We start from the raw sequence: 27,159 nt of genomic DNA, 5'->3' as shown, positions 1-27,159 counted from the left end.
ACAGCTCCATCATCATGGGACTGTTCCCAGCCACGTCAGGTGAGGTATTCATCTACGGCAAGGATGTTAGGAAGCGACTTCACAGTGTTCGCAAAGAGCTTGGACTCTGTCCCCAGCACAATGCACTCTATGACCAGTAAGTGTCTCCATAGTTCCCCCAACTAAGAATCAACATTTGCTTAATAGTACTGTACAATTCAAACTCGGTTAATACCAGCTGATATTTCATGTGATGCCTGCCGTCTGTGACTGGTACTCATCTGCTTCCTATTAAGAATTGTAAAATTGGTGAGCCAGGTTTTTTGTTTGCTATTCCCATTCGACATAATAGATGTAGATTATTCAGTTTTTCTTGTTACTTTTTGTTAATTTGATGTGGAGATATTCGGGCTGATATGCAGTTGTTGCAGATAGACGATCAGGAAATTTTTTTGCCAAAAGCTCATTCGGGGACCATTTTCCATTTAAGGTTCCAATGATCTTTTGTTTTTGCTTCTTTCAGGTTGACCGTACGGGAGCATATGGAGATGTACGGTCGATTGAAAGGAATGCCTCTCAAAGATATCTTCCATCAGTCGGAAGAGTAAGTGCTTGCTACTCAATGAAACTTTTTAACTAAGATCTTGTGCTTATACAAGCGAAATGATATTTTTGACACCATTGGCTATTGTTGTAACCGTGTTGCCAAAGGGATCACATTGGAGAAACAGAACTTTTTTTCATCTTTGACCACCGTGGCCACATTATATTTGAATCTAACCATGTCCCAACATGCATTGTACATCTCTGCCCACTTTCAAGGCCTAATACAGTTATATATTTGTTGCCATGGCAGTCTCATCAATGATGTGGGTCTGACTGATGCTGCCAACGAGAAGGTCTGCAATCTCTCTGGAGGTATGAAGAGGAAGCTGTCAGTTATTATCGCATTTCTGGGAGGGTCCAACATCGTCATCTTGGATGAACCAACCAGCGGAGTAGATCCACACGCCCGTCGCTCCATCTGGGACCTTATCAGCAAGAACAAGAGAGGTATACCATGGCAGTTATGTCCAATTTCTTCTACAACATTTAGACTCCTCAAAATCTCACTTGGAGAACACAGCCATCATTCTAACAGTAAAATAGCCCATTGTATTTCCCCAAGTCTTAACCACACCCATGATTTTAACACTGTAAAAATATGTCCATGCCAACCAATCAGAATGCATGAAGCAGCCTCATGAATATTCACACTTTAGGTCGAACCATTCTCCTGTGTACCCACTTCATGGATGAGGCCGATCTCCTTGGGGACCGCATCGCCATTCTGGATGAAGGCCAGCTCCGCTGCTGCGGCTCCTCCGCCTTTCTGAAGGCCCGCTTCACCAAGGGCTACACGTTGACCATTGCCAAGCAGTTAGCCAGCAACCAATCCACCCCAGAGACCAAGCCAAAGGCAAGGAATGGTGCCCAAGGAAGAGAAGACCTCAATCGGAACAGGGCTGTGGAGAATGTCTACATCGAAATGACTGACCTGAAGAAGTCAGAAGCAGGTGAAGATCACGCAAGTACCAGCTCTTCCAGTGGTGTGTCGTCATGTGGAGAATCATTCAACCTTCCCAAGGTTAGTTGTTCTGCCAATGTTATTGCACAAACTCTGAACAACCTGTAAGCATAGTTTTTGAATACGCTAAACAGAAAAATGTCACCAGGTGTTTTGTTCAAGGTCTTTGATTTTTTCTTGTTGACGTGCTTGGTGTGTTTCTTAACCTTTGCAAATCATGTGCTCTGATGTTTAGAATCTTGGGGTATTAATACCACTTGACCTTTGACCTCCTAGATGACCTCCCTGATCCAGACCCACGTCCCAACAGCCATCTTCAAAGAGGATGTTGGCACCGAAGTGTCCTTTACCCTACCGGTCAGTTCTGGCCAGACTGCAAAGTTCCAGTCGCTCTTTAATGAGCTGGACACCAAGCTGCCAGAATTACATGCCTCAAGTTACGGACTCTCGGATGCGACACTTGAAGAGGTAATTGCTATCCCTTCATACCCTTTATTTTCAAGACAATCTGGTGAACCCTACAAATGCTGCAACTGTGATTTGAAACTGTGGTCTTGCAGGGCTTTGTCATAGGCTTAGTCAATCTGAAACAATGCAATGGAACCGTCTCATACAATTTGGACTAGTGCAAATGTGATACACAGAAATACATCCAGTGACCTTACAACTTAGAAATTATGGAATCATATTGTGCGAGGTTGGTTTAGTGAATGTGTGGGTTCTGTGTGTTTTTCTTAGGTTTTCCTGAATGTTTCAAGCCCAGAAGGAGATCAACCTGATGGAAGCAAAGATAAGACCAAGATAATTCCTGATTCTACCGTGAAGAGGACCAGTGTTAGATATGACATGCAGCCATCCAGTTAGTTTCTTTCTGATCATTTCAGTAATCTGTCAGACACAGTGATTCTAAATTGGAGTCAAAGTTGCTTGGCAAAGTATTTACTAAAATGTTGGCCACTCTTTATTGTTAACTGGATTCCGCTGTTTCTTTTCTCAGCCCTACGTCAGTTTTTGGCCATCCTCCTCAAGCGGTTCCACTACACCAAGCGTGATTGGTGGGGTTTCATCTGGGCCCTTCTCATGCCAATGCTGATGCTGCTTTTGGCCGTGGTCTTTGGTACCCTGAGCAGCGGTGAGGCCAACCCATCACTTCACTTTGCCCCCTCGCTGTACGGCCCTGGTGACTATGTCTTCTTCAGGTAAGAAAGCTGAAAATGTCTATTTCGGAACCAGTTTGATACAACGAAACTATGATCACAGTGTCATAAGTTATAACAATCTAAAAGTCAATCACCCATCTAGCATGAATCGTCTATTATTACTCAAGTCCCACTCTCTTTTGTGCACATTTTGATGAAAGTTAACTACATTTTGTGCCGGACAAATTTGTTAACAACAGTGCATCCATCGTTGGCTTGTGTGAGTAGGCCTCACAAATATACAAATTCTGCAGTTGTTTCATTTTATCCTTTTTATCCGCCAACTGCAAAATTTACAACCTTAAGTATAGGAAAAACAGTGACCAACCAAATCATTATCAACCACATACACCGAATCAACATCAACCACACTTACCAAATCAACATCAACCACATACGCCAAATCAACATCAACCACACACACCAAATCAACATCAACCACACACACCAAATCAACATCAACCACACACACCAAATCAACATCAACCACACACACCAAATCAACATCAACCACACACCCTCAGAAAATAGTTAAAGTCTCTCCTTATTACACTGTCTATGTCTTATCAATAAATTGCAGACTTGGAAGAAAGAAAAGATGAATTTGTTTTGTCCTATTGGTTATCTTACAGTAACAGCGATTCCCACACCGCGGCAGGGTCCAAGATGACAAGTGCTATGTTCAGTGAACCAGGTCTTGGAACAACTTGTATGCAGGACTTTGATGACAGGTATTTTTTGAATCTTTGATGAGAAACCATTCCTTTGGAGACATTTCTCCCTGGTCAAAGCTTTCAAACCTTAATCCTCTAACCTTCCTTATTGAAATTTGTAGCTTTCCTTGGCTAAACTCACAACCTTCAGTTGTCAAATCTCAAAGGTTCTCCTTGTTCAAACTCTAAACCTTTTTTACTTGTTAAAAAAAACTAACTCTTAAACCCCCAGTTCACTTTTCTCCATCAATTTTGTGAATTTTTGGATATCTCAGTTCCGGCACCTGTCGATTTGTGGAACGGTTCTTCTCAAAACCTGTCTCAGACTACACCAGCGCTGAGATCGAAGACATCCTGGTGCAGGATCGCACTGCCCCGGACTGCTCGTGCTCCAAGAGCTTCATGGAATGCCCCGCAGGCGCGACGGGGGTCAAACCTCCGGAGTGGAGAATGAACACGACTGACATACTGCAGGACCTGAGCCTGAAGGTGGATCTCCACAAGTACTTGCTCAGGTCGACAGCAGACTTCCGATTCAGAAGGTCAGCCATCCTTACCAATGAACTTTCCTTTGTTGACAGGCTAATGCTCATTCGAAAAGGACAGAAAACCTTCATTGTCCAAGTCATTCACTAGCATACTCTACTGGCATACTCTACCTTATTTTTCCCAGTTCAGTATTGCTGAAATTTTTCCAATTGTATTTTGTGATCAGATACAATGGACTGACCTTGCACGCCATCAAAAGTTCAGATGGAACCACCAAAGATGTTATCAAGGTAAGTCAAAACAGATGTGAACTTTAGTTGGCATTGAAAAGTTTCTCTCTTTAGTTTGTTCGTAAAGACTAAAGCAGACTTGATGGCTGTTTTCTCTCTTGTCTGGAATCTTCCTTGTTGTAATTTTTTTGGAATACACCCCAGATGTTTCTTGGTTTATGTCAAGTTGTTTATGTTGTGTTTTGTAAGGGAAAAACAAACTTGTTGATAGTGATTATGTTGTCATCTTTTTCTTTGTTTGAACGTGAAGGCTTGGTTCAACAACAAGGGCTTTCACGCCATGCCAATTTCACTGAACACGGCCAACAATCTCATCTTAAGGTCCTCTCTGCCGGCCAATCAAGACCCAGCGACATACGGTGAGTTCTTGGCTGTCGCAGTAACACTTTAAGAAGTTAAGTGTAGGATTGTATGGGTGATCACTGTTTGGTGACGATGTTCATTATTCGAGGCCAATCCGACGACTTCACATCATAAGCCGCCCATAACTGTGTCTGCAAGGAATATTTCACTTCATCCCAGTTTTTTACTCATTTTGTTTTTCAGGTATCTCGGCGTACAATCATCCCTTCCAATTTTCTGAAGGGCGTATGAGCTTGAGAGAAGCGTAAGTATTTCTTGAACAGTTGTGGGCTACACAACAAGAGTTTGCCCTTTATGTCAACAACTTCCGCCACAATTTTTAGCTTTCAAATTTACCCACAGTTTACAAGTCCAGAAAGCTTCCTCCAAATTCTTGAATCTTCAAAAAATGACTTTTTCCTTTGGCTTCATTGATACTAAATTTTGAAATGGTATGGAACGTTCTCGGGTTTTTTTTGAGCTATGTAACCCCAGCCCCCACCAGCAGATAGACAAACAAAATTTTTAAGTGAGTGAAGTTTTTTAAGCATGCCTTTGGACCGACTCACCTTACTAACTCCCTGTTTACAAGGGTGGATCCAGGGGGCCAACAGGGGCCTTCCCCCCACCACCACCATCGCGACTAATGAGGGTTTTTTTAATCAAAGTGAAGATATTATTAAGTGTCTTAAATAGATGTTGTTTTGTATGGAACGAGCAATTTTGTACAGGAAATTGTTTCTGAGCAGCTGCTTCATTGTGATTAGTGCAGTCAGTTAATACAGAAGTGCGCTGGGACACTGCTTACTTGTTTTGGGCCTCCACTCCCCTCCAAACATCGTGTCTGGATTCGGCCTTGCCTCATGGCCGTATGCAGCTAGAGTGAAACTAGAGCGAAGGTTCTTCTTGTTCGAAACTGCAGTCTTTTGAAGATCTACATTAACAACCTCTTGGCTTTTCAAATAATTTCTTTTCATCTTCAGCTGGGATCAAATCGTTCAGAACTTTGGCATCTGTCTTATGATTGTCCTGGCCTTCTGTCTGATCCCTGCCACCTTTGCTACCTTCCTGGTCATGGAGTATAACAACGGATGTAAGAGGCTTCACTATGTCAGTGGTGTGACTCCCACTGGATACTGGTTGGCCAATCTGGTCTGGGACATGGTAGGTACCGAAGTGATGGTAGGCTCAGTCCATACTCTGGTAGAAAGTGTAAACAAAGTGAATTCACAACGTCAACAATTCTGTTTTCTCTCGTAGCCTTTGTTGTGACGTGTATAAATTTCTTCCATTCTTGAAGTTTTAACTTGGTGCTTAGACTTTGTTCAGTCCAGGGATTTTTTCTGAAAGTGTGAAGGATATGGCCTCTCTTACATATTGATTTATCCATTCACTTCCTTGTTATTTTCATAAATGGCATAATTGGCCATTTCACTCTAAGTGTTCCCTCCTCAATGGTTTTATTGGCCATTTTGCGGTCCATTTTTTCATGCAGTTCATGTACCTGATCCCCGTTTGCATAAGTCTCATCATCATCAGTGCGTTCGGTATGCGTGCCTTTGGCTCTAGCAGCAACATTTCAGCATTCTGCTTGCTGCTGTTTCTCTATGGGTGAGTCGGCTTGTCCAAATCAAATTCAAATCTGAATATTTCACGGATTTAAACAAACGTAGATCCTGTTAGAACATGGGACTTAGATTTACCACTCCTGTGTACTTAAATGCGAAATCTGAACTCTGTGCTACCAGAGAAGTTGTGGGAAAAATGTTCACAAGTATTCTTGGGTTCACCTGACCGAATCAAATTCAACTCAATAGCAATTGTCAGAAATGTTGACTGTTGATGGATAAAGAGTGCATAGTGCTTTGGAGGTGAGATCTTGACATTAAAATTTGCATCCTTTTACTCAAAATTGGATTCATAGTCAGTTTCCGTTAAGTTGTTTCTGGTTCTTCTTGGATGTTTGTTCATGGGCAGACTTGCTACCGCCTGCCAGATGTACGTGCTGGTGCCATTCTTCAAATCAACAGGCGTGGCCTTCATCGTCTACTTCTGTCTGGCATTCGGAATCGCCATCCTCACTATTATCCCCAAGTTCCTCCAAGAAGCTCCTCTGGTGAGTTCCAACTCCAATCCTTGAATTGGAAGACTTCAGTCCTTTATGGATTCTTGAAGGTAAAATCTTCTCTCACATACAGGTTGTACGTTGATGAAATGCTGCTTTATCTCATACGCAGTTCAATTAACAATTTAAAAATGATCAAATTGGAAATGCCCATAGGAAGTGCATCACTTTGCTTGTTGCATTGATGTGAGTTATATCTTCCAGCCAGTGTTGTGGTCAAGACCACTCAAGACCTTCATAAGACCACACAAGACCAGCACAAGACCTCCAGTCTGAATTCAAGTCCCAAGCCATTCAAATGAACTACAACAAAAGCATTTCTTTGTCATTGTTCACCCTGTTAACTGTGACTGGTCTTGTGTCTGGTCTTGTGATGGTCTTGTGTCTGGTCTTGTGTCTGCTCTTGTGTCTGGTCTTGTGATGGTCTCGACTACAACACTGCTTCCAGCAGCATCATTTCTCAGCTTTGACGTTCTTAATGGACACACCTCTGTGTAAACTTAAACACCTGTTTAACCGTTAATCCATCTTTTGCTTCAAACGACCCTGCTTAATATCGCTCCCTGCACTGCCCCAAATAATTTCCCTGCACACTACAGTTTTGGCTAACTAGAAATGGTTGAGAAACAATATTGTGTTTCCATTCCCAAACTTACAGGGTTTTAACAACAGTGAGCATGATGCCTTCTACTACATCGACAAGGTCTTTTTGATTTTCTCGCCGTACTGTCTAGCCGCCGGTCTCATTGATCTTCTCTACAACCAGTCTCAGGCGGACATCTACTCCACCTTTGGTCTAGACACCTATGCTGATCCCTTCAGCTTTGAGCTGCTGGGTTGGAAATTTGTCGCTTTGGCCATAGAGAGCGCTGTTGCGTTCATCTTCCTCCTGGTTGTTGAGCGCACCTGTCGTTGGCAATGCAAGGATTGCAAGACTGAGTATGTATTTCTTTCTCCATTTGGAACTTTTGCTATTTGCTGGCCTAAGGCTGAAGTGCACCGTGCTTTGAAAGAACAAGATCTAAGCTTGTACTTCTGTCGTGACCATTATTACTGTTATTCAGTGCTTCTTCATTTAAGTACAAATGAAGCAGTGTTCTTGGTTAGCCCAAAATTCAAGCTTAGGTAGTGTCTCTTGATTGGTCTTTCTCAGGACCCCTGATCACCATGGCGTCGAAGATGGGGATGTCAACGTGGAGAGGAGACGGGTGTTGTCTGGAGACACCAAGACAGACTTGGTGTGCGTCAAGAACCTGACCAAGGTAAACTGGACTCTGAAAAGATATCCTCACTCACCCCTCCCCAAAGCACTATCCCCACCCAGCCACCCATTCATCCCCACCCCCCAAGGGTAGAATATGTTAACATAAAAAAGAATCATCAGCGATTTCCCTGAATAGAGTTCTACTGTCAGGCTGAACTATTTCCCCGGAATGGGAAGAGCTAAACTACCATCTTTAACTGGCCAATCAGAATCACAGGAAGTTTCAACCAGTGATGTTGATTCTTCTGTTTTGCTCTTCTAATGCCAGAAGTGTTTACAGTGTTGGTATCCATACCTATGAAGCTTTGTCATTTAAAAACAGTTCTGTTTTTTAACCAGATATATTACTTGAAAACTTCATAATTTCATAATTTTTTGTAGTTTGTTTTCGTGACTCGATTGCACAACATTGGTTTTATGCCTTATTGTCTCCAAGGTGTACCAATCTTTTGGCAACTCTTCTTTGGTAGCCGTGGATGATCTCTGTGTTGGCATTCCCGGGGGACAGGTAAGCCAGATCCAGCATCCTGCAGGTTGACTTGTTTATATTACAATCAAGATGTTCTGATAGTGTGATTCCCAACATTGTTTCACAATCGTAGCATCGTTCTGTCTCAATTCTATATGATTCTGCTGTTCTTCCATTTCAAGCTTGTAATTTCAATTCTGACCTCTTCATTTTGAAGTGTTTTGGACTGTTGGGTGTGAATGGAGCTGGCAAGACCACAACATTCAGGATGATCACAAATGATCTGATGCCCACACGTGGCAGCGTCACAGTCAGATCCAATAGGTAGAGTAAAGAAAAGAAAATTGACATTAGCAGGAATTGAACCTTCAACCAACAGAACTCTTTACCAGGTACTTAACCAACCAAGCTTGAAAAACAGTGAAACATTTCTGAATGGATCCTGTGTCATGACTTGTTCAAAAAAGTAATTATTCATCAGAACAACTGTCCCACTAACCAATCAAGATTTTGTAATGTTGATGGAAGTTAGATTAGAACCCCGACCTGTGAAAAACAGCACCAGTGCTCTACCTACTAGGAAGATTGTCTTGTGATTACAGGTTCTTTTCCACAGCAAGAAATTTGCACCACACTGTCAGGTTTGCTGATGGTGCAAAGCGTGTCCCAATCTAAGTAAGGTTGAACTGAGATATTTGACATGGGTTAGATGTGAACCCACCATCCGCAGAACACGGGACCATTACTTGACTATCTTTTCCTCACTGTGTTCATTCCCTCCTTGACAGTGTTGGTTACTGCCCACAAGGGGACGCCTTGTACAATTGCCTGACCGGCACCGAGCTGCTTACTTGCTATGCTAGGATAAAAGGACTGAGCGGAAAACGGTGTAAAGTGGTAAGCAGGATAAATGGGCTTTAAGCCATTTCAATAAGCCATCACTGTGTTCCACTCCAAAAGCAACAAGACACTTTAAAAGCTACAGGCTACTGCAAACGGCCACAGGAATCACAGGAAGTCTTTAGACGCTCAGAAAACCGTAAGCCAGTCAAAAGACTACAAACTACACAGAAAGGCCATAAGCCACAAGGAGGTATCAAGTCATTCAGAAGGCTATTTGCCTGCCACTTAAATGTTATAGACCATTCATTGGGTTTTAATCTTCCCCCTTGGATGTACTTCACTTGGGCTAAAACCTATTATGGATGAAAATGTCAAGTGGAGAATATTTTGGTTCCAAAACAAGTGTGTACAACTTCAAGAACTAGTTTTTCCCATGTTTCTAGTTCTAATAACACGAGTGCAATCTCACAAATTTCCGAAATGCGTTAGCGAGAAGTTTTGATTTATTCCCTACATACAGGCTGTGAAGAGTGTCGTTCAGCAGATGGGTATGCGGCAGTATGTGGATAATCGCATCGGCACATACAGCGGTGGGATGAAACGATCGCTGTCTACGGCCATCGCTCTTCTTGGCAACCCACAAGTTGTCCTCATGGTGAGCCACAAGCACTTCGAGAACCAGTAACATGACCATTTTTCATTAATGAAATCAATTGTTCCTTCAAGGTTTTCAGACGTGCAGCTACTTGTCCAGTGACCCTTCACGTGCTAAAAATTGCCAGATTTTATTGTTTTTCTTTTGTTCTAATACTTTCAACATTGAAGGACACTGACAGATCACATTTGAAGAAGGGTCTTCTTGGGCTTCAGAGTGTTAAAAAAGGAGTTGAAGTTGATTTAGAAGAGCATTGTGTTGGGAATTTCTTTGTTTCCAGATAGTGTTTTTAGCATTTGCAATCTTGACCATTATGAGAGATTTGAAATGGTAAATTTGGAATGACGTTTTTCTTTGCATTCCATAGGATGAGCCAACCTCTGGCATGGATCCAATCACCAAGCAAGCCGTGTGGTCGAACGTCCTTGCTATGATCAAAAATGGCCACTCAGTGATTCTTACCTCTCACAGGTAAAATCCCTTCCGACCCAAACTCCAAATCCTTGCCCATCTAAGGGGTGAATTGTCAATACATGTACATACATATGTGATTTCAAAATCTAATTTACGTTCATGCCAGATGGCATGTACACACGTATTGGTTACCTGGGGCATAGCAAGGAGGATGGCCCAAACTGCTCTGATAAATTCTGTCCTCCCACATGGTGCTGGTTAATGTCTGTGCTTGTTCGCACACTTGAGTGATACCCGATGAGTGATATACACAGAAGCTTGGATTAGTCAGGGTTACTGCTGCATATTGTAGCAAACTTTGCTTGGCAACATTGTCTCAGGGTTTCAAAATTTGTGAAAATGTGGTAAGAAATGTTGCACAAATCTTGAATAAATGGCCTCCAAGGGTCAGCATTTATAATTAAATTCAACTTTGTATTGAAGAACTGTGGTTGTGCTGTCTTGTCACTTGAAAAAGTCCAGATTTTGGAGGGTCAAATGTAATACGAAGCTTGGGACAAGTTGTCAGGGAGTGGTTAGTATGATTTATGTGTTTGTTTCTCCAGCATGGAAGAATGTGAGCTTCTCTGTACACGTCTAGCCATCATGGTTAACGGGAGGTTCCAATGTCTGGGCAGCCCTCAGCAAGTCAAGCATCGCCATGGCGATGGATACACCCTCATCCTCCGCATCAGTGATGAGACGCTTGATTGGAGCAGCGTTATGGACTTTGTTGCCAGCACATTTCCTGATGCCATCCTGAAGGTATGGACTTGAATCTTTTTAGCTTTGTAAATGAAATTGTTTAGCTATTTCTTGTAATCAAACCAAGGATTCCTCAAAAGCACCCTAGACACTGGCTCACGAGTCTGGAGAAACCTTCAGAGAGGAGATGATGAAAATATTTTCAAATTAGAGGTGGGAGAAATAACCTCAGAGGAATGTTCTAGGTAAAACCCACGGAATCAGGTAGGTACTGAAACTCTTCATGTTATGGGATTTGGTCCCGAACTGCAGAGAAGAAAGGCACAAATAGTAGTAATTTTTCAATCTGTGATCTCAGACCTCTCAGTGGGCAATGATCTAAAGCTGCTTTTGTGAGGCAATTTGAATGGTTTGATCAAAAAAGAAATCCGGCAAACTCCTCTAGAGAAAGACTGCTAATGATTGCCTTTAACACTTATATTTTCTTCCAATTTCACCCACTGGAGTTGATGTTCTTTTTGCTGAAGTAAAATCTGTGGCATTGTAGTAAATATTTAGGGTCCCGGAAGTTGGTCTGAAAGTTATCCCATGTACTGCGAGCCCATTTGGCAAAAATACAGTGCTGATCCTGTTACGTAGATATGTTTTCAAGCAAAGTAAAGCAAGCAAGCAAAGCAAAGCTTGAAAACTCTGGCATTGTCTTTCTTTAGGAGAGACATCACAACATGGTGCGATACCAGCTGCCCCTTGAAACCAAGAGACTGGCGGACATCTTTGGTGCTGTGGAAGATAACAAAGCCCGCCTTGGTATCCAGGAATATTCTGTCACCCAAACAACACTGGATCAGGTGATTTGATGTGATCTATACCTATTAATCAAACCAGAACTACAGTTGGTTCGTTTATTTGTTTCTCAAAATCGTCAAGTTTTGCATGTGAAAAAACTCTCAATGGATTCTTTTTTATAAGGATTTCCTCAACTTGAATCAAGTTTCCACCAGTGGTATTGTTTATTTCATAGATTTTTATGTGGTTTTCCGAGAAATAATATAATAGCCTCGGCAAGTTTGACTTTACAATTAAAACTCCTATTCAGTAACATCACAGAACTTAGACTAAAATAAAATTATATCAAATGTTATGGAGCCGCATATCGGTCCTTGATGCACAAGTGTACCCAATTAATTTGAAGCCTTGTTGTCCTCAATAGGTCTTTGTCAACTTTGCCAAGCGACAAACAGACGGCCACAGAAGCAGCCAAGAATCCCATCAGGAATACACCAACCAGGCCTTCATTTTGGCAGACGAAGCATGAGCATAGATCTGGAATCAGCAAACAATACCAAAGTGAATTAACAAGGATATCTACTTAGTTTTCCAATGAACCTTGTACAAATTTTGTGTGTTCATTGTTCTGTTCCGTGTGACTATTGGTACCAATTTGTTGCAGTTTATTAATATTCTCTTCATACTCAGAAGTAAAACTCAGTTTTTTAATAATAAATCTAACATTCATTTACGTAATACTTGTTTGTTAATTCGTCAAAGATGTAGAGGACATTGCTCGTAAATATTTCAGTCTGAAAAGAACAAATAAACATATGACGCACTTCAGAAAAAGGGGAAGTAAGTTGCACTGTGCCTTTCCACAGAATGGCCCGCTCAAAGTTCTGAGGGCCAAATTCCTCACAGATATTCAGGGTTTTTTTGAGATTTAATATCTCTGATCATTAAAGCGTCAGGTTTTATGAACAGAAATGTTCAAAGGGAACATGCTGGTTGATAGGAAGAGCTATTAGGGTGTGTCTTCCAAGCCTAATCTGTGTTAGACTTAGCTTTTTCAAAGCCCATTTTCTTAGTTATACTTTGTTAAACTCTGTAAAATTTATATATATGAAAAAAAAAAAATTTTCCCCTGGAACTGAGGGAGGGGTTGAATTCTGCCATATACCAAATTATATTTTTACATTGTGGGCTTTCCAGCTAGTGACAAATTGTCTTCGTTTTTACAGCATAATATACCTTTTTTGCAGAACAGGTCACATTTAGTAGTTTTTATATTTTCCCTATGGTAGTAAATACAAGGTATATTTTTATGCACCAATAAATGCAACAAGCACCGTCGTTTCCCGTAGTATGTATATTTGAGCTTGTTCTCATATTTTCTATAAAAGAATGCGAGGAATTTTATATGCACTAATTAATGCAACAAACAACATTGCTACTAATAGCCTGTATATTGAAGTGTGTTTTTAACCAAATTTGTGTATTATGACAATCTAAATTTTAAGTACTTATAGTTTAAAATTTGTTTTTATGTTGTCGTAGCAAAAGTACTTGATTGAAAGCTTTTTTTTAGTATCAAAGATAAGTCACAGTAATAGATAACAGCAATTGTTAAATGACGTGAAATGAAAATAGTCTGTACAAGTTTACGAAATAAGATTTATATTTTTCTTCTGGCTCAACCCTAAAACTGGAGGTATTTTTTAGTGAGTCCGGTATTTCAAAAAGCAAGATCATTCAAGAACAAAGCACGCACACGTCTGCTTAGAGCCAGATCTTGGGCAGACCTCCACATCCAGATGACCTCGGACACACTTCATTTTCAGCATGCACTGTTGAAATACCAAACTGGCTCATAGCACAGTCTTTTTCAGTCAGTGAATCAATCTGACGTAGGCAGAGTATTGAAAACAAGTTGTAGGCTTGTAGCAGATTTACAATTTGGTAAAAAGAACGCACCTCAATTTTTTTTCACTTAAACTGACTGCATACTGTTGATAACGCAGCTCGACAGATGTACAGTATATAATGTCAAGTCTATTTTTTCTGAGAAGAAAGTTTGTAAAAGTCTTCTTGTACTTTGATTTTACAAGAGACACATGTTGAATTCTATCATTGCAGCTAGCATTTTAAATCTTGAAGTTTCTAGAAAGTGTTACTAGTTTAATAGGTATATTTTAGAGCGTATTGAATTTGTACCTTTAACAATTTAAAACGGTTTCATGACAGCATTTTTTTTTTGATGCTTAAACTAATCTTATATCTGGCTTTGAATTTGTAGGATTAGAATCTCAGTATTATATATCTATTCAAGTTTACTTGCTTGCATTTGATACTATTCAATTTTTTATGGTAGTTTAGATCGTTTTTAATGAAAAATTTGAAGTTCACATATTTCAAGCGTTGGTTTGTACATCTTTGCAAATCTATTCATGGGATTTTTAACTCATGTATCACTACAAGTTCTTTTTTACCTCATTAAAAACAAAATGAGCTTTGTAACTTTTTTAACATTTTCATTTCTGATATTTGATTGCTCTGCTGTCATCAATAAATTCAGGTCTTGTAATCTGACATACGTGTAATATGTTGTAATGGAGGTCCTTTGTGTGAAAAGTAGTACAAAAAAATTACTTTGAAATCTGTTATTTCAGAGGACATTGGTTTTGTGGTCACCTTGCCTTCAAAAAAACGCTTATGCTGAACCAGAGGAAGAAGTCGTTGTGTTAATGCGTCATTTTATGAATTAGGCGTTCGATTTTCTGTCTAGTGTCCCCGTCACATCTGACATTATTACTTAAGAACACTTTCTCAAACTTCGAAGAGTGACGAATTAATGCAAATTACCTGCCAAACAAATAGATATAGTTTGAAATCAATTTTAGTGACCCTTCCATGTCAAAAAGGGACACAAAATGTCACATTTTTTGAGCCTGAATTTATTGAATGATCATAATCAGCGTGGTTCTGATCTTGCGGTACGACGTTCCACCCCCAACAAAGAATACACTTTTCACTGCCTTTAAGTCAACTTTGTACCCGTTGATCCCTACAAGTAGGCCTATTATCCCGGATCAACATTTTTTCAAACACTTAACTGGTAACATAGAACAAAACTGGACACAAAACATGAAATCATTGTCTAAAGATAAAAGTAATTTTGAGAAGAATATTTATCTGTCGAAAATAATAGCAGTGAAAGAGCAGACGACAAGCGTCGTTGAAGAACAAATAGTCTGAGCACTGCCTCTACTACATCAAGGGTTGTACATGTCCAGTGCTAGGTACCAACCATGCTATTAACATGTTCTAAAATGGCGGCTCCCTCGTTTGATTTCGTGAGCGCTCGGCAGACGTTTTGTGTGAGTATTTTCACTTACCAGCAAACATTACTTTACCTATGGATCACAACTAGCAGTTTCAGGATTATTTTGTGCATCATATTTTGCCGTTAAACACGTTCTGAGTTTTTGTCGAGTTGTGAATGAGTATGGCGTGGGAAGTTCGAAGTTCGGTGGTTGGGAGTGGTGCCCATTTCCCGGACAAAAGTAATTTTTGTGATCTTCACACTTCCTTTTTGGCCACGAAAAAAATGAGAAGGTTTCCATACATCTACATTTCAGAGTTATTACCCTGTCCCTCGAAAATACTCCTCCATATTACCATAATACCAGTGGTGTAACCAGGGCTAACGTTAAGGATGAAGACATTTTCTCAACAAGCTCAAGGGGCAGCAGAACATGAATAATCGGCAGCTATAGGGCTTACCTGTACATGTGTTTCGTCAAAGGAAATTACATGTAGGCCTATGCCTACTCACAGATTTCAAATGGGGGCATCCGCGGGAGGGATGGTATCCACAGGCATGACGGGGGAGGGGGACCTGCCCCCTGTAGTTACCCCACAGCAAAACACCTGAACACAGGCTAAGACGTAGGCCTATGCCATGTTGCATTGGCCATGTTGGTAGAAATCACTGGAACATCAAATCAAAAACATGTATGAGAATTGAGATGCCCAAATGGGAATCTTTTTGTGAATGCAGCAACACAAATGAATGGGGATTGTTGAAAAATTGTAAGGCTGTTACGCCCACACTATAGCATCAGTCCCATCTAATGATCTATAGTTGGGCCCGTCTCAACTATAGCTGGGCCGTCCCAACTATAGTGCCACAGTTGGGCCGGCCCAACTACAGCAGAGAGGTCCTGTGTGCATGATGTGCCCAGCATGTGCCAAAGTCATATTGTTTACAAATGTCATGTCATTGGTCATAGGGCTAGATGAACAGATGAAATGCCACATTTTAGATGAACTGTGTCAAGTGTGAGACACATTGACTTGGACAATGTTGAGACATTTCCCACATACATTGGTCAACAATAGTTGGGCCAGCCCAACTGCAGCCCTACAGTTGGGACTGTCCCAACTATAGTTGGGACTCATGCTATAGTTGGGGCGTAACAAGTCCAACCCAACTTCCCTGTTGGTGGCAATGATGTGGCTCTGAAGTGGAAATGAATTGAATGGAGAAGATCGAAAGCAAATTTATCCAAGTCCCAAGTAGGATACATGTAGATCCTGGGAATGGGATATACAGGGATACGTGGTGAGATGAAAACTAGCAGGAAAGAGTTCCACATGCGGATGCCACTTGGCACCGTGTGCCCAAACCCTGTGATAGTGGTCGGAAGTGTTTTCTAAGAAAACAACTTGGTTTTTTCCCTCCTAAATTGAACTTCTCTGGACATGTTTTTACTTTCTAATGGCTGGTAGGTCACCATAGGGAATAATTACTGGTATCCGTGTATGGAATGGAACTCTTCCCAAATCGTAGTACACCCTAATTTTTCCAAACCTTGAACACGTGATTGTTTTGTGCCTGTACATGTACACTCTCTTTGGATTGCAGGAAGGCATAGAGCAAGCTTTTTTAAGTCCTGGGACAGAAAAGCTGAAACAACAATCCAGCACTGTGGATGGAAGGTATGGTGCTGGTGGCCAACTTATTTACTGTATTAGCATCATGAAGGTGTGCACACACATTGTGTGAGTTGTGTGAAACCGTCTGACGTCTGATGACTTCAACTTTAGAAGGTTGAGTCCTTTCCATGTTCACATCCCGTTAATTTATGTCTTCATCTGTCCACATAAAGAATACAAATGGTGCATCCATCTCAAAGACTTCTGCTTTATTGTTTAGATGAAAGTCATCCTGATGGCTTTTCACTCATAACTTCCATTCATCAGTAATTAGCAATCAAGGTATTGCATTTTTTGATAGAAAATCCAAAAATGTGTACATTACATGTACATACATGCTGTGTGTTAATCTCTATACACTCGTAAGAAAGAGCAAGGCTCTGTTATCTGATGTACTTTCCATTTTACACCATCCTAGTTTCCTGTTTTTCTTTCCTCCAAAAGCATCAGTAACCGACTAGGTCAGGTGTTTGCACTCAGTGGTATAGAGTGTCACATTGGTTTGCATTTTACTGCATCTTTGTTGCAACGAAAATCTGGTACTGCCATTTTCATAATGAAAAAACATTCTTTCTAGAACTGGGTTCTAGAAAGAACCTGGTTGAAAAATGCATATACGAAGTATACATTTTTGGGCTTTTCTGTAAACAGTTCAATTCCGTGATGCAGTAGTTTTGTATGTCACAACAACATTCAAGGTTTTGTTAGTATTCATGCAATGAAACCACAATTATATTGCGGCCATGTTTCAAAAACAACAAATTTCCTGACTTGGATTTCTCCACAGTTTATATGTGTATACAGTAAGTTTAGAGCCACGTTTTGGGTTTTGTTTTCAGTGAGGCTGAAAAGAAGGTTGCCTTGGATCAAGCTTTTCGTGATGTCATGGTGAATTTAGTGGTGAGTTCACAGAATTGCCATCCATGTGTGTGCACATTAGGTGTAATATGTGTCGTTTTCTTTCCTGATCTGTTTGTTATTAAAGTTTCCCAAAAAGTCACGCTTTAATTCATGAGATTCATGCATTTAAAAGTAATCTGTGTAAAATTTTGAAAAACCTTCTGTTTTTAGTGTTTAAAATGCGACTGGCTAAACAGGAAAAGACAATCATTTGATTCAGACAACCATTTCCACACGCTTGCCTTGATACCGGTCTGTGACCTCTGACCTTCCCCCAGGTCAAAGACAGCGACTGTCAACATTTCACTTCCCTCATCAACCTCTCCATTGAAGCAGTGCATCTTGGGATATGTTCCCCAGCCACTCCATTCCTCCTGTTGACAGATGTATTTGAGTCAGTTCCCATCAGCGTTTGCGACACAGTCTTCAGATTTGTTGAGGAGCGAGTCGACACCTGGAAATCAGTGAGTTCTCATTCCCGATGTTAAGTGAATCTCCGAGTATGAACTCACTTGTGCCCAAAAACCTGAATATAAGCGCACGTTCACAGATATTACAATTGCATGTTTGTTGAAAAAAATCTGCATATATAATGACAGATTTATATGACGGGTTTTGCCCTTAAATTAACATCTCCCCAGCGCAAAAATACATCTTGAAAACAGAATCCTAGAAATATCATCTTCAAAATTATAAGGCTGATTTCCTTTTATCTGAAACAGAATGTGCTTTATACGTCTGGCAAGAATTTCCTCCTTCGAATGTGCAATGGTAAGTTACTCAATTTCTTTGAAATGTTCGTGTTCAGTTGTAATTTTGGCATCACTGGATACTAGATTTCAGCCGTCCTTGGTTCATATCAAATCTGCTTCTTAAGTACCCAGCATTGCCAGATTTCGTCCAACTTGTAATTTTTGGTTTTCAGATTTGCTGCGCAGACTTTCCAAGTCCCAAAACACAGTGTTCTGTGGCCGCATCCAGTTGTTTCTGGCAAGGTTTTTTCCACTCGATGAAAAATCAGGTATGAATAAGAATTACTTATTTTTCCAATGAATCTGAATTGTTCTCTATGTGCTGCATTGTTATGTTGCTTTCGCTCGTTTTTGGTTTGAAAAAGTTGACTAAAACAGGTTTCAAACTTGTAACCTGTGGACTGCAGCACCAGTGATGCTCATTCAGTGAGGTTTTTTGATTTGGAAATGAAAAAATTCCTAAGAAAATGGGAGTTTGGATTCCAGCCCTTCAGAGTTATGCTATCACGTTTATGAGTACTTCCTTCGGCCGTCTTGCTTACATGCAGGGTTGAACCTCATGAGTCAGTTCCACTTAGAAAACATCACATCCTTCAACACGGAACCTCTCGACGGACCTCTGAGAGTAAGTCACTGTAATTCACTTGGTCACTCACGTCCACCCACAAAAATCCTCTCTGATTTAAGTAATACTCTGCCTTCCTCAATTCTGAAAAAAATTCACCCTTGGTGACAACCTCTTGCCTATGTGCAGACTAGTTCCAAACACTTGGAATTTATTCATTTTCTAATAATTATCATAGAATCCAGAAGTGACGAGAATCGAACAACAAGGAAATGCTGGCTTCAGCCAGAGAAGACCAGTATTTCATTTTTGTAACAACACATGAAAAAATGACTGTAGGTTTGCGAAACATTTCTCACTTAAAAAAGCTCACAGAATGTACCTTATTTAAGGAAAAGCTGTTGGGTAAACTATTTTGTATTGGGAGAAAAATGTGGTCGTTAACCCTTCCCCCAACCCTAATAATCCCGACACCCTGCTTAACCTAATATAATGACATCCATCAGCTGTAGTGTGAAAAGCCTGCCAAAACCCAACATAAAACAGCCAGAACACTTGGTCGGATCCTCATGTTCAACTTTCCCCGTCCGACATCACTGGTTATAAAAATCCTATTAGTAGAAATTTGCCTCCAAATTCTATTAACATTTGTAAAATGCATTTCTTCATAGTCGGAGGACAGAGATGACACAATGGAGGTTGAGGAAGGAGAGATGGCATCTAGTTCTTCACCCATCGATTACCTCCTCTATCGCAAATTCTGGGCCTTACAAGATTACTTTCGCAACCCCACCCAGTGCTACATCAAGGACAAGTGGCGCTTATTCCAAAGGGTCAGAACTGGTCTTTCTGCATATTCTTCCCTCATGCTGTTTGTTTCAGTGTAATTTGATCAAATGAACTGCACAAGTTACCATTGTTTGCCTTCCTCAGGTTCAAATCTCCTGAACTCCTTAGCACCCGCGGCTTTGTGTGAGGATTAGTGCATACCACACATACATTCTATTCACCATGCAGCTGCGGTTTCAATGTGGGCCTGCTGCTGGACAAGGCCTTGCATTCAGGGCATACCGCAGCCCAGCAGTGGCGGTCAAAAGAATCCCGGCGTTAAGGGGTTAAAGTCAACGGAGCATCATAGCTTTCAGATTATGTGAACCCCCATGAAGCCCTACAAGAACAAGGATGATTACAGATTAAGAAACAGCTAACTCAAAGCTGGTTTTATAGTTGACTACCCTGCCTTTAATCTTGAGATCAAAACTCTTAATTTGTGTTACAAACCAGAGGTCAAAGGTGACATTCACGGCACAATTTGTTCACCTTCAACAGCTGTGCAATGCAGTTTGTTGGGGAAATGAAAGAAAATTAAAGAAAGCTGATTTTTTTTGCCCTACTGGTCCCAGAATTTTGTCTTAACCTCTTCCTTTTATTCCAAGTACTTCTTTGAAATTCCCCTTCTCAACCATAAACCATAATTCTCATCATCTGACCCAGAATGCCAGAGCTGTCTTGGGAGCATTCAGCAGCTTGAAGCTCGACGACATCACTGCATCCAAGACACAAGATGAGACACCCACTGGGAAACAAGTCTTCTTTGCCAAATATCTCACCAGTGAGAAAGTAAGAGTTTGACTAGAATCACCATGGCTGCGTTTCAGACTCCTATGGGCAAGACAAGTCTCTGTTTACCAAGCAATGATTTTCATAAAAATTTCTCATCCAGTTTTTAACCATCAGCTCCTCTGAAACTCGGTTCCACATGTCTCTGTCAATTGTCTCTTGTTAATCCACTAGCTCTATGACCTTCAACTGAACGATGTCTCATTCAGACGCTACGTTCTTCTGCAGTTTCTCATCTTGTTTCAGTATCTCAACCAGCATGTCAAATTCAAAGGGTAAGCAGATGGCATTATTTCTGATTTCACCATCAAGACCTGGGAAATACTAAGTACAAAATTTGACTTAGCACAGGAAACATTGCTTAGCTAAAAACCAGTTACCTTCAGGAGAGTCATACTGTCTATACTGCTCTTGACTGGTCTTATCTAATTTTTGCTAAGCGGTTGCAGCTGCTTAGCACTGACTTATCAATGTCTTGTTTATATTTTGCTTGTTTTTTTCTCTTGTCTCTTAGGGCTCAGCAGGTGCTCACTGATGACATGTCCCAATTCATTAAGACCACCACTGAGACTGTCTATGACCTCCTGAAGGAGACATCTCCAGGAGGAGAGGAATTTGCCAAGACCATCCAGGTACATGATAGTCGAGAACCTTCGGATCGTTCCCACTGAAACATTTTCACAGATCAGCAAGAATTTCACCCCTCCAACCTGCACAGACAGTTCTGTTACAGTGTTCTATTTTGCCCTGCCCTGCAGTGAGAACAAGGCCTCCCAAATGGAACGTTCTGTGTGAAGAATGTTGCCCTCATCCTAGCCCATATTCCCCTTAGGTTTGCCCAAATCATTCGGCTATGGCTCGTAAGAGTACACATGTCTCTGCAGAATGGGCTAAGCCACAAGCTAGCAGCTTCCATTGGATTATGTAATATTGTCAACCATAGCCAAGTCATTAAGACTAGGCTTACTTCTGTAATGCCTTACCATGTGCTAATGATCATGGTCATTGAATTTGTTTCAGGCTGTTTTTCATACTGCGGTTTATCAGACCTTTTATTTATTGCTTTTGTTTTCCAGCACATCTTGAGTAGAGAGGAGCACTGGAACACATGGAAGAATGAAGGCTGTCCGAGTTACATCCGAGAGAAGTAAGCAGACCTCTTGCAATTTTGGACTTGACACCATAAAACAAGGAAATTATTTATGTTGAAGAAATTTTAACATATTCTGACGTAAACTCGGATTTCTGAATTGTCTGAAGATATTGAAATACATCATTTAAAATAATGCAACCTTTTTATTTTGAACAGGCCTGATTCTGCTCAAGCACAGCCCAAACCAAGGTAAGATCCATGTCATGGAAGTGGAGTTTTGTGATGTTGCAAATGAAGGTTGTGTAAAATCAGGCCCTCATGCACAAGTTTGGACATCAGCCCGAGCCCAACCAGCACTTGAATGTGAGTTTTCAATCTTTGACAAGAGCATTTAGATTACTTCTGTACATTCCACATCTCAATTTTTGGCAGATCAAGTCATGTTTTGCTATCCTAAAGAAAGTCAATTCCCAAAGAGTGCAAAACAGTTTTGTTTCCCCTTGTTCCTATTATTTTAACACTCCCAGAGACATCTGAGGACCAGTTTTAAACAAAAGATTTACTGTCGAGTACAGGGCAAATCATTTTTTGCTGTGTGTCTGTCCTCTGTGCTAAACCAAAACCTACACATGTAGAAGTATGCTTTTCCAGTCTGTCTGCCTGAATGGATGAAAGCGCCCTCTGTCACTCACAGTGACATCCCATACATGTAGTTGGTTTCTACTTAACAGACAGTTACCCCTAGTCACCTCACTGTCTGTGTTCCATTGCTCCTCAGGGCAAGGAAGCGCAGTCTGGGGGAGGAGCTGAGAATCAACGCCCCCAATAAGAAGATTGACATGGGAAGCCCTGAGCTGACTAGGCTATGGAACATCTGCCCTGACAACCTAGAGGCATGCCGGGCTGAGAACAGGTGAGCAGTCTAGTGGTGCAGAATTTCAGAGGATGAGATACTAGGTCCTCACAGATTGACATAGAGGTCCTCACAGAGTGAAGTGCAGGTCCTCATAGTCTGAGATGCACTTACTGCTTATTCACTTGTAGGGCCCCACATAGTGAAGTTTAGTACACCACGGGTTTAGGTGCATGTCCTCACAGATGGAGCAGTAGGTCCTCACAAAGTAAGGCAAAGATTATCACAGAGTTAGATGGGTTTCCTCACAGATTCAGATGTAGGATTTTACAGATTCACACGCTGGACCCATATAATCAAAATTCAGTTCCCCACCGGTTGAGATGCAAGTCCTTTAAGATGGAGAAGGAAGACCTCACGGATTTAGATGGAGGACCTCACAGATTGAGATGGAGGACCTCTCAGATTTCTGTAATTGCAAATTGTGTTGTGCATTGTTCTTTCTCTCACATCATGGTTGCTTTATGTTGGTGAAGTGGAATTTTGGGTTGAATTATCTAGGATCTTCATACCATCCCTGGAGGAGTATTTTGAGGAAGCAATTGAGCAAGCTGACCCTGGCGCCATGATAGAACCAGAGTACAAGTAAGTCAGACAGGAGAACCTTCAGGCATGAAGAGGAAACTCAATCAAATGTAAAACTTCATTATCATCTGAGTGATTTTTTTTTTATTCTTGCAGGATTAAATTGTGCGAAGTGTTGATCTGGGTTAAAAAGAGATGATTTCAATTCTGTTGTTGGGTCACTGTAGCATATATGCTTGCGGTCCATCAAGCTCTGTACAGTACACACAACACCTGCTTTTTCAAACGTCAGAGAAACAACCATTGACCAGTGTCTTTGTTTAGCCGCTTTTAGTGCAAATACATGACTACAATACACAGACAGTGTTGTGTTTGAGTCCATCACAAGTCCTTTCACAAGTTCAGTCACAAGTTATCACAAGTCCCTTCACAAGGCCAGTCACATGTACCTTCACAGGGCCAGTCACAAGTCCCTTCACAAGTCCAGTCACAAGTCCCTTCACAAGTCCAGTCACAAGTCCCTTCACAAGTGCAGTCATACTAACGGTAAACAATAACAACAGAATGCTTTTGTCTCAGCTCATTCCAATAGCTTGTGAATTGGCTTAAGACTGAATGACTTGTGATGGACTTTAATAATACAGGGACTAGCAGGGACTTGTGATGGACTCGCATACAACACGGCACACAGATCACAAAGTTTAGTCTTACCTCTAGTAATATGCTTCTCGCCCCTTTGAAAGAGAATGTTCCAAAAACCGTGCAAACCCCACAGCTTTTGTTTTAAGAATCCTTGAACCTTGCTCATGCTTGAAGAGAATCCTAGTCAGTTTTTCCCTTGTAATTGATGTCTACACTTTCTTATTCTTTTCCCGTCAAGAGTTGTGAATAACAGCAACTTTGCCTGGTGTGCTCTGCGGCTCTTGGCCAGGCGTAGCCCCTACTTCTTCCAGACTATCACCAGCTCCCAGCCACCTGTCAAGTCTGTGCCGGCATACCTGGAGCTGATGGTCACCAAACTGGCCAAGGATATGCCTGTAAGTCTGCCCCTAGCTCTGCAGTTTTCCTATCTTTGGCCCTGTCTTTGACTAGAAATTAAGATGCCATTTGGCTTCCCTAAAATAAGATACATTAGCTCAGCGTCATTCCACATAATTGTGGAATCTTCAAGCTGTCTTGTCCATAGATCGTATAGCACCGAAGGCTCAAGATAGATAACTCTGCCCAAAAGGTGTAATTACCATGGGTGCCATTTGAGCAAGTGATACCCCTGCACAATTTACGGTGATGCTTAGCGCAGGCACACCAGGTGCATGTGCCTGCCGTGGCGCCTGCATCTACGCAGTAATGTGCATTGTGCAGGCGTATCGTTTGCTCAAATGGCGCCTATGCAATTACAACATTTTACGTGTATTTACGGTGAAGTTCTCCATCTTGCGCCGCTATGCGGTGCCATACGATCTTTGGTCTTGTCTGATGTCAGCAATGTTCAGTGCATTGTGACACAGCTCTACTTTTGAGGCTGGTATTTTATTCCTTTTGTGTTGCAGCAACCTACAGTGGAAGAGTTGAAGACGGAAGCTGTAGTGGAGGAAAATGACGACTTGCTGAAAGGAGGAGAAGAAGGTATGAACCCTAACAGTCCTCACTCCTTGAGATTGAGGACTGTTAGGGTTAAACACCATAGTTACGCCACTTAAAACTGAGGGCGTACCCTCGTTGAAATGGGGAAGTCCCTGAAGATTGACCTACACATGGGTTTGATGCTTGCAGGTGTCTGTGTCCCCACCAACCTGTTTTTGTTACTTCAAGGGAAGTAAAGAGATTGAGCTATTCCACCAGCATCTCAAAAAAATGGCTGCCTTGCCCAAATGTGATGACATTGCCAGATTGATATGAGTGGCTGAAGAAGAGTAGATCTAACTTTTAGGGTCCTGTCTGACACAGTATGACCTGAAGAATGGTTGATTCCAGGATAATGGGAAATGTGACTCAGAGAGTAAGAGAATATGTGGCTGGGTTTTGTTAATGAATATTCCCCCGATTTTGGCGAATTCCTGTCCAGGTCTTGAAAAATCCAACATCCTCTTGGTGGAAGAGGTGGAGGCAGTGTCTGCCCGCCTTGGCGAAAACTGGAAGACGCTGGCCTCCGAGCTTAACTTCACGGATGAGGAGATCGGTAGCATACAGACAGAAAACCTTGAGATCCGTGAGCAGGCCAATGCCATGATGGGAGCATGGCTCGGCAGGGAAGGGGAACAGGCCACACGTGACGAGCTCATAGGAGCATTACTGGAAAGTGGACTCAATGACATCGTAGAGTCAGTGCTGACAGACAACGGAAAAAAGGATGATTAAGACTGTTTAGTTTCCTCATCCGAGAAGTCAGAGACAGTGACAGTGACATTTTTTTAATGTTTACCTGGCACTTATTGTATAATGTCTCTTTCCATATTTCTTGTGTGTCTTGTCACTTGTTTCTAACGGCAAATCTTCCTCATCTGTTTGTTAGCTCGCTGAATAAGTTTTGTCATATGTAACGAATAGTTCAAAGTGAAATTCTGAATTCCTGCTTTTACCGTACTGTCAGGCATCACTTCTAGGTTTCTTCTTCAGAAATGGCAAATGGTATCTTTTCAAATAAATGTAAATGAAAAACTTAGATCCTTACGATATTGCTTGAGTGGTCAAGTGTTTCTAAACAGTATCAAACCTTTTTTGGCTGAAAAAAAACCCTACATCCCAGCCCCCAACTTTATTTACATGTATTGAACTCCGATCCTACACTCGTTTTACTGTGCATTGAACCCATCTCCTACTGTTTTTATCTCTTCAAAGGCAGGCGGTATTAATTAAACTTCAGCAGTTATACTGCAGTTACATGTACACTATTTTTTTTCTATACAAGAAATTCTAAAAGTAAGTTGTTTTGTAGTTGGTTTTGACTAAAATTCTCCTAAAGAATAGGATTAATTAGTCAAATACATTGCAAAAACTGCATGGGGTGTTAAAAATTAACGCTCCTGGTGTTATGAGAACTCTACACCAACACTTTTCATTGGTATTAAAAATTTGATGTTACTTTTAACACCCTCCGGTGCACTGTCACATTTATAGGTGTACAAAGTTACACCAGTGGTGTTAGAGTACCACCCTGTGGTGTGGTCATCTGATGACACCAAACAGTGTTGATTTTAACACCACAGCTTTTGCAGTGTAGAACTCAAACTTTGTACTTTATGACTACCTGAAGTTCAAGTCGAGGGTTAGCCACATTTTTTTGTTCTTCGCCTTCCCCGAAAATACGCCGCACTTTTTGTCAAACTATTGGCTCCTTCAAATTAGCCGCCCACCTCTGTGCAAAATAGGACCATGAGTTTGAGGTTTTTGTGGGCAAATTATGGTAAATTGGAAGATAAAAGTCCCAAATTCGTGATTTATATAATTATTTGTCTGATCTGGACGCTCCCGATTACGGCACCTCGATCGTGTTGTAAATAATCCCAGGGTCCACAAAATAACGGGCTCGAGGGGCCAGGTGTATTGGGCGAGAATTCCAGAGATTTTACGTCCCACTTAATTCGGCGCAAGCGCGTTTAGTGCAGTGCTATCGTATAGGGGGCGCTGTAACTGACATTGCTGAACATTTGTTTGGTTATGCCCACGTGCGTAGAGTTTATACATGTACCGTACGTAGCAAGCAAACAAACGGTAATTTCATTTTTTGTGTTAAATAAGGAGACATGTCATTCAGAATTTGTGCCTAGTGTTTGTTCAATGCACGATAGACTACTGTGGCTAGTTTTAGCATTAAATTAAGACATATTTACTACTTCTTTTCGGTATTTTTCACCTGGAGTCGAACTAAAATTGAACAGCCCATTATTAAGGTCGAGTTCGGGCGGCCTGTTCTTGACACGGGGTTTCTT

General features: G+C 41.2%; 2 protein-coding genes across 6 annotated transcripts in view; both read left to right on the top strand.

The window, feature by feature from the left end:
• The window catches only part of LOC110985686 (uncharacterized), an 80,876-nt gene extending 66,412 nt beyond the window's left edge, over window positions 1–14,464 (top strand). For all 4 annotated transcript variants that reach the window (XM_022246883.2, XM_022246885.2, XM_022246886.2 and 1 more), the window contains exons 89-113: window positions 5–136; window positions 503–583; window positions 836–1,032; window positions 1,242–1,606; window positions 1,823–2,014; window positions 2,285–2,405; window positions 2,544–2,745; window positions 3,378–3,476; window positions 3,734–4,000; window positions 4,174–4,237; window positions 4,488–4,596; window positions 4,784–4,844; window positions 5,563–5,743; window positions 6,075–6,190; window positions 6,557–6,695; window positions 7,363–7,643; window positions 7,858–7,966; window positions 8,405–8,476; window positions 8,655–8,761; window positions 9,226–9,334; window positions 9,801–9,935; window positions 10,303–10,406; window positions 10,955–11,153; window positions 11,804–11,941; window positions 12,304–14,464. In XM_022246883.2, the coding sequence (XP_022102575.2) occupies window positions 5–136; window positions 503–583; window positions 836–1,032; window positions 1,242–1,606; window positions 1,823–2,014; window positions 2,285–2,405; window positions 2,544–2,745; window positions 3,378–3,476; window positions 3,734–4,000; window positions 4,174–4,237; window positions 4,488–4,596; window positions 4,784–4,844; window positions 5,563–5,743; window positions 6,075–6,190; window positions 6,557–6,695; window positions 7,363–7,643; window positions 7,858–7,966; window positions 8,405–8,476; window positions 8,655–8,761; window positions 9,226–9,334; window positions 9,801–9,935; window positions 10,303–10,406; window positions 10,955–11,153; window positions 11,804–11,941; window positions 12,304–12,408 (3,685 nt within the window). In that variant the 3' untranslated portion in view covers window positions 12,409–14,464. The remainder of the gene's footprint in view (window positions 1–4; window positions 137–502; window positions 584–835; window positions 1,033–1,241; window positions 1,607–1,822; window positions 2,015–2,284; window positions 2,406–2,543; window positions 2,746–3,377; window positions 3,477–3,733; window positions 4,001–4,173; window positions 4,238–4,487; window positions 4,597–4,783; window positions 4,845–5,562; window positions 5,744–6,074; window positions 6,191–6,556; window positions 6,696–7,362; window positions 7,644–7,857; window positions 7,967–8,404; window positions 8,477–8,654; window positions 8,762–9,225; window positions 9,335–9,800; window positions 9,936–10,302; window positions 10,407–10,954; window positions 11,154–11,803; window positions 11,942–12,303) is intronic.
• A 668-nt stretch (window positions 14,465–15,132) lies between these two features.
• On the top strand, window positions 15,133–25,892 carry thoc1 (THO complex 1). Of its 2 annotated transcripts, XM_022246927.2 has the most exons (18): window positions 15,133–15,241; window positions 16,792–16,865; window positions 17,702–17,762; window positions 18,041–18,226; window positions 18,485–18,533; window positions 18,688–18,783; window positions 19,063–19,139; window positions 19,751–19,912; window positions 20,574–20,699; window positions 20,874–20,974; window positions 21,214–21,331; window positions 21,776–21,846; window positions 22,009–22,041; window positions 22,571–22,705; window positions 23,207–23,290; window positions 24,111–24,267; window positions 24,781–24,856; window positions 25,296–25,892. In XM_022246927.2, the coding sequence occupies exons 1-18, from the start codon at window positions 15,173–15,175 to the stop codon at window positions 25,586–25,588; spliced, it is 1,968 nt and encodes a 655-aa protein (XP_022102619.2). In that variant the 5' UTR covers window positions 15,133–15,172; the 3' UTR covers window positions 25,589–25,892. The 2 variants fall into 2 exon arrangements, with proteins under 2 accessions (XP_022102619.2, XP_022102620.2); XM_022246928.2 differs by lacking the exons at window positions 15,133–15,241; window positions 16,792–16,865 and adding an exon at window positions 16,900–16,976.
• Window positions 25,893–27,159: the final 1,267 nt, after the last annotated feature.

Source organism: Acanthaster planci, linkage group LG18, assembly GCF_054643075.1.
Source record: "Acanthaster planci isolate LZ-2023a linkage group LG18, COTS_SCS, whole genome shotgun sequence".
Classification (NCBI taxonomy): Eukaryota; Metazoa; Echinodermata; class Asteroidea; order Valvatida; family Acanthasteridae; genus Acanthaster; species Acanthaster planci.
The sequence above is the reverse complement of the archived record's forward strand: the minus strand, read 5'-3'. Positions and strand labels throughout refer to the sequence as shown.